The following is a 13,772-nucleotide window of genomic DNA, read 5'->3' on the forward strand; positions in this document are numbered from 1 at the left end:
TATCGGTCCTACCAACATTTTGAGAGCATGCCTAAATATGAGATGTTAGACTAGTGGCCATCTAACAATTGTCTATTTCCTTTTAAACCTGTAAAATTAAGTGCTACTAATTTGACATGGTAATAGTCTCTATGCAATAAAATATTTATTTGCATTGCCTTTGACCTTTTCTCACAGAAGGAGCAACCGTTCATTTAAAAATAAAGAAACATCACCAACATTATCCATAAAGGGTTCCCACCCATACAATTCTCTCTTGTTTCTCCTTTGATATTATGTATAGGGTCCTCATCTGTCATGTACTATGTCTCCACTCTTGAGTGACCATTGTAGCCTACACAGCAAGTGTATGTGCTGCAAAGTTTCCTTCCATGTAGTTCCGGGGTAGGTGTACTTGAAGGAGCCTTAATATGAGGAGTCTTCAAGTAAAGAGGGTGGGGCTAGTTGCCTTAACTGTTACATAACTGTTTGGGCCTACTTCTGAAACATAAAAATTCAGCCAACTTGTCTGTTAGAAACAGGAAAATGTTACTTTTAACATTTATATTGTGTATTTTGTATCCACATTTATTTTGTTACTCTTAGATTTTGTTGTGGCGCTTACTTCAACACTTGAATTCTTGTATTTCACCTTTGATATGAAAATAATAGAAATGTCAATCACTCAATAATGTTATATGCTGCTTCAAGGTCAACAACCACCTTTGCCAATAGGATATTGTTTTTTAGGCTATCCTCATGTGCCATTGTGGTCCATTGTTCCTCTATATACCACTGTTGAGTGTACTGAAGCACAGGGTGCATAAGCAAAACAATTATTCAGGATGATATATATGCCTTGTAAGATGATTCAATCATGAGTGGCTGAAAATGACTTCATTCCTGGTCCTCTCTATATAATATTTTTAAAAGCTGCAAAACTAAATCGAAGCATGTTACAAGGGCTATGGGACCTTGGACTTTTGATATAAACCATTGGAGATATGGAATTGGCCAATGGAACTACAGACAACTTGAACCTCGTATACTTGATAAGCATCTCTCTCTTTGGCCCTTTAGGCCAAAGTAATGTACTAATATGGCTTCCTTTGATTGGGAAAAAAAAAAAAACTTTTGTCAAACATTAATGTGTTCATTGTCTAGTTTTAAGGCCTTGTATTTCTAATAGTATTTGCTATTTTGAATGAAAGTAATAGTGAACAAAAAAAATTGAGGACATACAAATGAACATGCATTCAAATTTATAATAATAGGTTGCTATATTTTCTAAACATCACTTCTCAATTTTCAGGAAAGCAATACATAAATGCATTTCATTTTAAAAATGGCATATCATAATTAGCGAAAGGGTAAGAGTCTTAAAACGTTTATGTAGCAAGGCGCGAATACCTTAATAATGCTAATCAAAATTGTTGAATACTAAACTCGAAGTTCCAAAATAACTAAAATAATCCAGATATAAATTATCAAAATACTAGCATTTTTTTTTCTTATTTTGCACTGACAAGTCAAACCCATGGCGGGTAGAAATGATGTTAGATTAAGAAAAGACTACCAAATGTACAACGAGGCTGTCACGCACATTCTTCTCCTCCAAAAAACATATACTTAACTACATAAAGTATATGGCTAAAGGAGAAAGCGATGTATGACGGTTATGTTATGTGTTATATTACTCATATAGGCTTGGCTAATTCACCAAGCTTCAAGGACTAAGGGTATTATTGTTATCCTCTTCTAGAGTATGTGTATTTGCTTGCGACTAAGCATCAATGTATACTCGAACAACATCTAATATTTTGGCTCGACAAATTGGACACTTTCCACCATTCCATTGCAGCTCATTGGCACACTTTAGACACGCACACATGTGCCCACACCTGCAACATAATTTTGGTGTAACAATATAAGTGTTACATTCTATTCTCAAAGTGGATAATATAAAATCATGGTGGCTACTCCAATGAAGATTTTATGATTGTCATCATATGAAGATATTTCATTTTGACCATTAGATGATAGATTGTAGGGTTTGATTTTATTTAAAGTAAAAGTGTTATCTTTATTTAAAGTGTTGCTAAACAAATAAGTTACACTTTTTAAACAAAGATCATCATAAAAAGATGTTTTTGGCATCTTCATAGGAGTAGTTGCCTAAAATCATTTCAAACAAGGTTCTTTCGTTTAGAACCAAACGAATAAAAACATTTTACCTGTATAAAATTGAGTCAGCTTTATTATCATGGCATATACAGCAATTGCCTTTTTTTGGTACCTTCTTCTGCGTCATGTTTTCTTCTTTGTTAACTGTTCCCCTCATATAGTACATTGCATCACAAATGTTACTAGAGAGGAAGAAATTGGAAAAAAACAGTATATGTAAAATAAATTGAAAACTCACGTGCAGTTAATGATTGAAAGCTATTAGATAATTTGACATTTTACAATTCTCAACTATTAATTTCATATGAGAATAACTTAATATGAATTTTACAGTAAAATAAAGCCTAATTTTCCTTGAGTGAGAAGTTTACTAAACACAGAAATTTGAAACAGAAATTTATTTGATTTTCCCTTTTAGGTAGAAAGCAAAATCATGTTTTCTGAACTTGCTTAAATGATTGAATTCTGATAAACATAAGTCATGTAGTGATGACATTGCTTAGTTTAAACGAACAGAAATGAGCAGAGACCTGTTTGAACCATGGATTGCTGTTGTAATTGCATCTGAATCTGCATATCCACGCAGCTCTTAATCGATTTCCTTAGCTCAGACATCTCATGATGAAGTTGCTCCATTTGTCTTCTCAAATCATAGATGAGTTCCATTTCCTATGTTACCACAACAGCATTACTAGTAAGCATTTAACAACCTTGTATGATTTGATATTTCAAGGTAAGAATGTACTTGAACAAAGACTCACCATTGAATGATGATTAGGCGGTGAAGAACTTCGCCTATTATCATGATAGGCAGATTGAAACTGAGAGGGTTGTGAATGTGAAGGAGAATATGTAGATGCAGATGCACATGCGAATACTACTCCATCAGAATCATCACAGGTTTCATTGTCTTTATAACTCCATGTTCTTGAAGGGCATGGTGATGAGGATTGTGGAAAATACTCAACATCTTCATGACACCGCTCCTGCTCCTGCTCCTGCTCCTGCTCCTGCCTCTGCTCCTCTTCTTGTCCAGCATTTTGCATCTCGTCTCGCTTTTCCTCCTCCCCTCCTCCCTCTTGTTTGTCTTCTTGAGGAGATTTTGCAGAACGCATGCGTTCTTGTAGATACGCCATCAGAATTTGGTTTTCGTCCTCATCATCTTGGCAATTGACTAGTTGTGTCTGTGTTCCCTTATGGGAGTTCATCAATCTATCTATCACTGCCCGGAAGCTGCTGGAAAGGAAAGTCGAGACTGTTTTTCTGTAAACATAAATTATTCATTCAATCACTGTATAGTTATCCATGAAATTATTATCTTCATATTTGTTTTCATTCTTATTTGATTGTTCATCAGTCATTTATAGCATTGGTCCTGTCTTAGAAACAAAATAATCTTATACCTTTCAAGGAGAATACGTATATCCTCATTTTGAGAAGTGGCAAGCATCTCTTTGTACCATGCTTGCCTACGCTCTTCCCAGTAGCTCCTCGGTCGAGAAATTTCGCTGATCCAGTCATAACTAGTTGCATCATAGTTCTGATCCATGGCCTCTATCTCTTCTAACATATCATCATAATTGCTTTCATCAATGTGTTGATCTGTTGCATCTCTCCCTTCTACAGCATGCTGTTGTTCGCTTGACTCAGCCCCGTTTGCAATCTCATTATGGCCCGAATCATCAGCCATCGATGCTGGTTCCTTGGCAGTATCAAGCGAATCATTATTTTGAACCTCTGCACATGTTTCTTGCAGTGTCACATGTGAACTTGCATGTGCTTTCTCTTTATTGTGGTCTGCATTAGTCTCAGGGATTGATACTCGTGTGGATTCTCCAGAGCTATTAGCAGTCTCATGAACAACAGTCTGGTTGCAAGTGTCTTTGCCAGCAGACTTATCCGACGCTACAGGATTTGTAACTGTCTGTACCAGTGACGTTGTTGGATGAGCTACTTCTGCCTGTTCCGCATTTCTGTGTTCAACTGCGGTGCTAAATTTCCCCCTGTATTTTACATAAGCATATGTAATTTAGTAACCAATGCAGTGGAGAATTACTCTCCTCATAGAGATTGGTCCCTCTACCGCTTTTAATCAAAGTTTTAACACGTGTTGGACAAATTTTATTGCAAGATAATTATATCCCAAAAAGTATATTTCAAGACAAATTAGTCCCCCTTCAAAATGTTGAAAATTTGTTGCCGAACAATTTGGGTACTTATTCTGTGTGGCTAAAAGTAAACTTTTTATAGTTATGAAATCCAGATACAAATGACGCAATTGTTGCCTACTAACGTATCCTTAGTGTTTACTTGGCCTACACAAATGCATTTGGCACCATATTAAAATGTCATAATTTTCCTTTCTCCTTTCGAAACTAATATGCAAGGCAAATCACAAAATAAATAAAAAGCTACCATTTCATGAGAAATAGTCAAACCTTCGTTCCATAACAACAGCAGATTCTTGTGTCTGTTTATTCTGTCTAGATAATGTTGATTTCTGTTGAGATTTATCATTCTCAGCCGCTGCATTCCGCTGCAACAATCTTAATCGAAGCAATGACTGCATCATGTTAGATTAAAGAATTAGCTGCAATGAACATAAAGCTTATAAAATTTGGGAAATGAAACAAGGATGTCTCCTATTATTATACCTGAATTCGTCCTTTTTGAGGGAACCTCGACACGGCTCGGCGTTCTGCCAGGTGGTTAAGCTCCCCTCGGCGGTCCCTCTCCAGCTGCATAAGCATATCGGTGAAAATCCGGCGGCCTCGAATCCTTCCCGGGGCACCAATCATGAGGGGAAAAGCCCTCCTCTCAGAATTCTCCGGTGCCAAATCTCTGCAAGGAGAGCTTGCCACGCTGCTAATAAACCCCTCAGATTCATTGTCATCGCCATGGACACTTGGTGTAGTTAGCCTCTTGATTATGTCTGCAACAGAAACCGGCCTTTCTGCCTCTGTTGTTGCAGTCTCGCAAGACGACCACCGCGACTGTGGCGAAAAGGACTGATCACTGTGTGTTTCCCAGTCCTCGTTAGCCACGGCGCAGGAAGAAGATTCCCCTGCCTCGGAATCACAATTATGGGTGGAAGTAACAGCAGTGGGACTAGTTTTGGCGCCATTAGACGCCGTCGTTTCAGGCTTGGATCCACTGAGCCTCTTCTCCCATATCTGAACAAGTGAAGAAGCAGCAAGGTTCGAGATATCTACACACTTATTATCATCACCATCAGAGTTGCAACTACCTGTGCTTCCAAGTTCTTTCTTGTTATTATCGATTGACAACAACCCAGCCTCACTCTCTAAATTTGAAACAATTTCCCGGGCTTGTTTCGCGGCCCAGCGATCAAGAAGCCGGGTTTGTCTCGGGCTAATCAAAGAGTTCAATGAGGATCCATCCTTGAACTCCATGGCACTTGAGACATGAAGATTCGACACGTTGCGGTGGCGCCGGTGGTGGCGGCGATGTTGGTTGTCATGGTCATGATCTTGATTATGATGAATTTCGTTCCAATGGGCGGAATTGTTCTCGTTGAGATTTCTTGTTGAATCAGAGTTGGACATGGACATGGACATGTTAAGGTGGTCCATGACGAAGTTCTTGATGTTCCTTTGAAGAGCAGCATGTGTGGCCTTATTAACAACATTGCTTTCTCTGCATCCATCGCCACGGTGGTTACGGTCCCTCAGAACCAAACCAAAGGGCGAAGACGAAGCAATTTCAACTTGTGATGATGCCATGTTCAAGAGAATGGTGAATGCATAGCTGAATGTAGAGGAACCCAATCCAGGTTAACGAGTGATGAAGAGGAAAGACAAAGAGATTGAACACATTCCAACCATGTATCTCAAAAGATAAAATCCTTCTTTCTTTATTTTTAATCGGGTAATTGTGAGAGCCTCACCTCAAAACAACTCAAAGAAAATTAAAAGAGATGATTAATCAGAGGAGGAGAAAAGACCGTTGTGTTTTGCGAAAACTGAGGACACGTTTGTGGCAAAAAAAAGTTGCAACAAATTATCGTTACCTCATTCCTCTATATTTAGAGCAGAACGACTTTTCTAACGGATTTGAATTATGTTAAGGAAAACAAAAGAAATCAAGTGAGAGTTTTAACTTTTATTCTTCTTTGGATGAGGGGAGTTTGTTATATAAATAGGAACGAATGTAACAGTGAGAGAGAGTGTCGTTTGAGTGAGACGTTATGAGATTGGACCGTTATGGGATTTGTGACGTCATTGAATGAAAACACAGGTGGCCAGATGGGAGCCAAGTAAAGCCTGAAAAGGGAGATGTGTCTAACCTCTAAGGAGAGCGTTTTTGCGTAATCTATTTTTATTCTACTTTATTACATTCACCAAATTAAGCTGCAGGATCGATGGCGGTGCGGCTACTATTTCAACTCTATTCTACAGAATTTTGTTTTTCGTTTCATTTTTAAATTATATTTTATTCAAATTTTAAATTAAAAAAAGAGAAATTTTTTTATCATTATTTAATAGTTAAAAAATATTAAATTATCATTTTTTTATTATTATTTAATTTATTTAATTTAAATTTTTTAATTTAATAATTTAATAATTTATTTTATTTTATATTTTTAAATATTAATAATTAATTAATAATAAATTTTGATAATTGTTTAATATTTTTTAATTAAAAATAGTTACATAATTTAATATATTTAATTTAAAATAATATTATATATCTAAATTTTTTTATTAAGTAAGTTTAACTAAATTGATTTAATATAATAAAAATTAATTATAATTAATATTATTTTAAATTTTATTATTTAACTTAATTAAGTTTATTTTATAAAAAAAATTAAATATATAATATTTTTTTTAATTAAAAAGTGCTCAACATGGTGTGGAACTTAAATGTGTAATATTATTTAATTATAATTTAATAATTTTTAATTATCAAAATATGTATTGGACATACTTCTTTTTTAAAAAATGATAATTTAAAATATCAATAGTGCTCTACAACTAAGTGAATTATTTAACTAAATTCACCCGACTTTTTATAATCTCTTTTACATTTACACGCCACTTGTATATAACTGATTTTTAATGTAGGTGACTTTTTTCACTATGTTTTCATTTTCTTCTTATTTTTTTTGTGTTCTCCGCAAAAAAAAAAAAATTATAATTTTTTTTTACGATAAATATTATTTGATCTGAATTCATTTTCGATCAAATTTTTATTTATTTCGTAGTGATTCTAGTTTTTTTTTTAAATTAAATAGTAAAATCAGAATCGTATAATAGTTTTATTTTCAAAAATAATGTATGATACAAGTTTAGATTAATTGAACCAGAGTAAAGTAGATCATTATTCTAAATCAAATCAAATAAACAAAATTTGATTCATTCCTTTGATTAATGTAGTTCCTAAAAAATTGATGCACGTGTAGTAAATTTATATACAAGTTGAATAATTTTGTTTTTCTTCATAAAAATCAATGTTAATGATTAAGAATTTGAATTTGAATAGAATTTAAGAGTTTTAAATTGTTTCTTCAATCAATCTTTTTGTGTTACATTTAATGATAGTTCGGATGTTGGTTAAGACATAATTTAGTGCTAGGTAGAATTAATTTTGGTTTTATGTATTTTGTTATGGTTATCTTGATATATGATTTTGTGGATGATGTTGGTTCTTATGCTATACATTCGGTGTTAAATGGAATTAATTATTGTTTTTTATTTTTGTGTGATTTTCATTTAGTAATAAGCTGATCAAATACTTTGATTACAAATATGAATAATTTTGATATTGTTATTAGTTTACAATGGTGTCGTACTTGTAATTTTTTTGTGATTTTGTAATTTTTGTGTGATATTGATGAGTTGTTTGTGACGAAGGTTTGGATGATTTTTAATACATTTTAAAAAGCTGAATAATTTTACAAATGTCGTGATAAGGATGAAAGATGAGGTGGATAATCATCATTAATATGGGCGGTTGATTTTTATTTTCAATACTGAATGAAGTTAAAAATGCAAACTTCACACGCCTATAAATAGAAAAGCAATTTGAGGAATATTACACACAGAAGGAATAAAACACCTTTCTCTCTCTTTATACATTATTAATAGTTTCTCTCTTTCTCTCTCTTTACGTTACTGCATATATTAATAAATATATGAATTATCTTTATTGAGCTAATTATACTAGAGTCTTCTATTTACACATCTTTATTTTATATTTAGTATATCTTTTATTTATTTTACAACACGTTATCAACACGAGACTCTGATCAAATTTTAAGAAGACTCCAGGTAACAAATTTTTATTATGTTGAAACTCTCTCATCTTGAATTTAATGCTCTTGATATATCTGGGAAATAATTATTTATCATGGATACTTGATGCTAAAATCCATCTTGATTCAATGGATCTTGGAGATACCATTAAGGCTGAAACTAATACATCCCATAAGGATAAAGCCTAAGCCATGATTTTCCTTCGCTGTCATCTTGACGAAGGATTGAAAAACGAATATCTCACATTAAAAGATCCTGCAGATCTGTGGAAAGGCCTTGAAGAAAGGTACAATCATGTGATACTTCCTCAAGCCCAATATATTAGAGAAAACTTTCTCGACCTTCCATGCGTCGAAAGTACTCCTGCAGCAGCAGTATCGAGAAAAAAGGCTTTTAAAATATTCTGAGTTAATTTCTTGCCTTCCTGTTGCTGAACGCAACAATGAATTGCTTTTAAGAAATTATGAAGTGCGCCCAGCTGGCGCCGCCCCATTTCCTGAAGCAAATGCGGCAAATCATAACCTCAGAAGAGGTAAATAGCAAGGTTTTGGTAATAAGAAAAATTATGGAAGGAAGAAGAATTATATTCACAAGAAAGGATCTCACCAGAAGTGGGATAAAGAAAGAAACAATAGGCAAAGTAAATCAATTGAGGATAAATACTTCTGTTGGAGTGGAAAGAGTCATTGGTCACGTACCTGTCGTACCCCAAGGCACCTAGTTGATCTTTATCAAGCATCCTTGAAAAATGATGACAAAGAAAAGGAAACAAATTTTGTTTCAAATTATGAAAATTTCACCACTCATTATGATGTACCTAAAGAAAATATTGTCTATTTGATCAATGATGGAATAGTTTAGTATGTGTGTTTGTTAAGTATTCATGTGAATAATTTTACTGTGAATGTACTTTTACTCATTTTATTATTATTATTATTATTTGTTTTTGAAGAAAAATGGCAAGGACATATTGTGAAGATATTTGCCTTGCAGATAATGCAAGTTCGCACACTATTCTTAAAAATATTATATATTTTGCCCATCTTGTGCCAAAAGAAGAATATGTTAATACTATTATTGGCTTAGGCAATGTGATAGAAGGCTCCGGAAGAGCTATAATTTTGTTTTTCGGAGGAACAAAATTCATAATAAATAATGCACTATTGTCTACTAAGTCTCTGAGGAACTTATTGAGTTTCAAAGATATTCGCCGAAATGGATATCATGTTGAGACAATGAATGAGGAAAATCATGAGTATTTATATATCACAACTCATGATTCAAATAAGAAAGTTATATTAGAAAAGTTATCCTCACTCTCATATGTGTTATATTATACCAAGATTAGTGCAATTGAATCACATGCCATTGTAAACCAGAAGTTTACTAGCCCAAATGAATTCATAACTTGGCACGACCGATTGGGTCATCCGGGAACAACCATGATGCGAAGAATTATTAAAAACTCCCATGGATATTCACTAAAGAACCAGAAGATTCTTAAATCTAGTGAATTTTGTTGTGCTGCATGTTCTCAAGGGAAGTTAATTTTAAGGCCATCATCAGTAAAGATTAGATTTGAGTTTCCTGAATTCCTAGAAAGGATTCAAGGTGATATATGTTGACCTATTCATCCACCATGTGGATCTTTTAAATATTTTATGGTCCTAATAGACGCATCTTCGATATGGTCACATGTGTGCTTATTGTCTTCTCGCAACCTGGCATTTGCGAGATTACTGAGTCAAATTATTCGATTAAAAGCACAATTTTCAGAAAATCTAATCAAAGCAATTCGTCTTGATAATGCTGGTGAATTTACTTCCCAAACTTTTGATGCTTATTGTATGGCTAATGAAATAAGTGTTGAACATCTAGTAGCTTATGTTCACACACAAAATGGGTTAGCAGTATCACTTATTAAACGCCTCCAATTAATTGCTAGACCCTTAATTATGAGAACAAATCTCCAACCTCGGTTTGGGGGCATGCTATTTTACATGCCGCAGCACTTATTCGTTTGAGGCTAACGAGTTACCATCAATTCTCTCCTATGCAATTAGCTTTTGGCCAGCAGCCAAATGTTTCCCATTTAAGAATATTTGGGTATGCGATATATGTTTCCATTGCACCACCTAATCGCACCAAAATGGGACTCCAAAGAAAATTGGGGATATATGTTGGATATGATTCTCCCTTTATAGTAAAATATCTTGAGATACAAACTGGGGATGTATTTAAAGCCCGATTTGCGGATTGTCATTTTGATGAATCAAAATTTCCAACATTAGGGGGAGAGAGTAAGCTTCCTGAAAAGGAACTTAATTGGAATGCATCATCCTTGATGCATTTAGATCCTCGATCAGGGAAATGTGAACTAGAAGTTCAAAAGATTATACATTTGCAAAGAATAGCAAATGAATTGCCTGATGCATTTTCCAATACAAAGAGGATAACCAAGTCTTATATACCAACAGAAAATGTCCCAATTTGAATTGATGTCCCAGTTGGATAAATTGCCACCGAAGTAAATACATGCTAGAAGCGTAGCAGGCCTGTCGGTTCCAAAGACAAAAATCCTCGAAAGAGAAAAGAGGTAAATACTATTCCTGTTGAAAAAGACATAGTAAAGACACCTGCAGTTGTCCAAAATTCTGATATAGTTTTAACGCCAGAAGATGTTCAGGTACCTGAAAATTGGGAAAATGACGAGATCTCGATAAATTATGTCTTTACAGGAGAGAAATGGGACCGAAATAACACAATTGTCAATGAAATATTTGCATATAATGTGGCATTAAATATCATGAAAGTAAGGATGTTGAGCCAAGATCAGTCGAAGAATGTCGACAAAAGAATGATTGGCTAAAATGGAAAGAAGCTATGAAGGCTGTTGCAAAACGTAAAGTCTTCGGACCTGTAGTCCGTACACCAGAAGATGTAAAACCTGTTGGATACAGATGGGTATTTGTGAGAAAACGAAATGAGAAAAATGAAGTTGTACGCTATAAAGCTCGACTTGTGGCACAAGGTTTTTCATAAAGGCGCGGTATAGATTATGAACGTATTTCCCTGTAGTGGATGCGATAACATTGCGTTATTTGGTCAGTTTATCTGCATATCATAAGCTGCATATGCATTTAATGGATGTGGTAACAGCCTATTTATACGGCTCATTAGATCGGGATATCTATATGAAAGTCCCTAAAAGGCTAAAGATATCTAAACCATCCAATGAATATTCGCAAGGGTTATACTCAGTCAAATTGCAAAAATCTTTATATGGTCTGAAGCAATCTGGACGAATGTGGTATAATCGTCTTACTGAGTATCTGGCCAAAAATGAATTCAAAAATGATGATATCTGTCCATATGTTTTCATAAAGAAATTTGCATCTGGATTCATTATAATTGCTGTGTACGTTGATGATTTAAATATCATTGAAACTTTTGAAGAGATTCTAACTATTATAAAAGCTCTAAAAGAAGAATTTGAGATGAAAGATCTTGGAAAGACTAAATTTTGTCTTGGCTTGCAGATCGAGCTTACAAAAAATGGGATCTTTATTCATCGAACGACATACACAAAAAAGATCTTGAAAAGATTTTATATGGATAAGTCACATCCCTTGAGTACCCCAATGATCGTAAGATCTTTGGATGTGAAAAAGGATCAATTCTGTCCTAAAAAAGAAAATGAAGATATCCTTGGCCCTGAAGTACCATATCTTAGTGTCATTGGAGCGCTAATGTATCTTGCTAATAATACACGACCCGATATATCATTTGTTGTGAATTTACTAGCAAGACATAGTTCCTCTCCAACCAGAAGACATTGGAGTGGAATCAAACAAATCTTTCGATATCTTCATGGAACGGTTGATATGGGATTGTTTTATCCATATGGATCCAAGTCACAATTAGTTGGCTATGCAGATGCTGGATATTTGTCTAATCCACATAAAGAGAGATCTCAAATAGGATACCTGTTTACATATAGTGGAACAGCTATATCATGGAGATCCACGAAACAAACGATTGCTGCAATATCCTCTAATCATGCCGAAATACTAGCGATTCATGAAGCAAATCGCGAGTGTTTTTGGCTCAGAAGTTTGATCCAATATATTCTGTCATCATGTGGACTGATTGACCATAAGATAGCTCCAACTGTTCTGTTTGAAGATAATACAACATGTATTGCTCAACTTAAAGGCGGATACATCAAAGGTGATAAAACAAAGCATATTTCTCCCAAATTCTTCTTCACTCATGATCTTTAAAATCAAGGGACAATTGATGTCCAACAGATCCGCTCAAGTGACAATTTGGTAGATTTATTTACAAAGTCATTCCCAAAATCCTCCTTTGAAAGATTGGTACATGAGATTGGAATGCGCCGATTTCGAGACATTAAATGATGTCGGCAAGAGAGGGAGACTGTACTCTTTTTTCCTTGGTCAGGTTTTCTCCCATTGGATTTTTTCTTGACAAGGTTTTTAATGAGGCAGTCACCATCACAAAGGATTTTGTACTCTTTTTTCTTCACTAAAGTTTTTTTCCATTGGATTTTTCTTTAGTAAGGTTTTAACGAGGTATAATCCTAAATGGTCATCCAAGGGGGAGTGTTGTGATAAGGATGAAAGATGAGGTGGATGACCATCATTAATATCGGCGGTTGATTTTTATTTTCAATACTGAATGAAGTTGAAAATGCAAACTTCACACGCCTATAAATAGAAAAGCAATTTGAGAAATATTATACACAGAAGCAATAAAACACCTTTCTCTCTCTTTATACACTACTAATAGTTTTTCTTTTTCTCTCTCTTTACGTTAGTGCATATATTAATAAATATATGAATAATCTCTATTGAGCTAATTATACTAGTATCTTCTATTTACACATCTTTATTTTATATTTAGTATATCTTTTATTTATTTTACAACAACAAAGATTATTTTAAATTTTTTCTACTAAAATAAGAAATATAAATATGAAGAGAATTTAAATTAAGAAAAAATCATAAATATAACTTAAATGACACTAAAATCACTATAACTTTTTGTATGATCAAATTACATTAAATCCAAGTAAATGAAATCAAGTATATCTCATTTAAATCAGAATAATACCGAAATTATTTAATTATGATGAGCAACCAAAATTCAAAACAACTATGTTACATGCATGACTGTGATGCATTGAAACAATGATTGCATAACATATTCCCATTTTCCTACTTAACTGAATTCAGTTAAGCCATGTTGACCTGCTAGTCAAGCTTCTCAAAAAAATTCATAGCCATGCAAAAAATGATTTGATGATCA

At 34.0% G+C, this 13,772-nt stretch overlaps 1 protein-coding gene across 2 annotated transcripts; it reads right to left on the reverse strand.

The window, feature by feature from the left end:
* Positions 1-1,463: 1,463 nt before the first annotated feature.
* LOC112796472 (uncharacterized) lies at positions 1,464-6,358 on the reverse strand. 2 transcript variants are annotated; one of them, XR_003199214.3, is made up of 7 exons: positions 4,818-6,358; positions 4,602-4,726; positions 3,567-4,166; positions 2,925-3,426; positions 2,694-2,832; positions 2,214-2,345; positions 1,464-1,880 (listed from the first exon to the last, which is right to left on the reverse strand). XR_003199214.3 is itself a non-coding variant. In XM_025838937.2 (7 exons), exons 1-7 carry the CDS (start codon positions 5,904-5,906, stop codon positions 1,763-1,765), a joined length of 2,667 nt encoding a protein of 888 aa, XP_025694722.1. In that variant the 5' UTR covers positions 5,907-6,358; the 3' UTR covers positions 1,464-1,762. The 2 variants fall into 2 exon arrangements, 1 of the variants encoding a protein (XP_025694722.1); XM_025838937.2 differs by having other exon boundaries at positions 2,214-2,307.
* Between the last annotated feature and the right edge of the window lie 7,414 nt (positions 6,359-13,772).

This window comes from Arachis hypogaea, chromosome 4 (assembly GCF_003086295.3).
Source record: "Arachis hypogaea cultivar Tifrunner chromosome 4, arahy.Tifrunner.gnm2.J5K5, whole genome shotgun sequence".
Taxonomy (NCBI): Eukaryota; Viridiplantae; Streptophyta; class Magnoliopsida; order Fabales; family Fabaceae; genus Arachis; species Arachis hypogaea.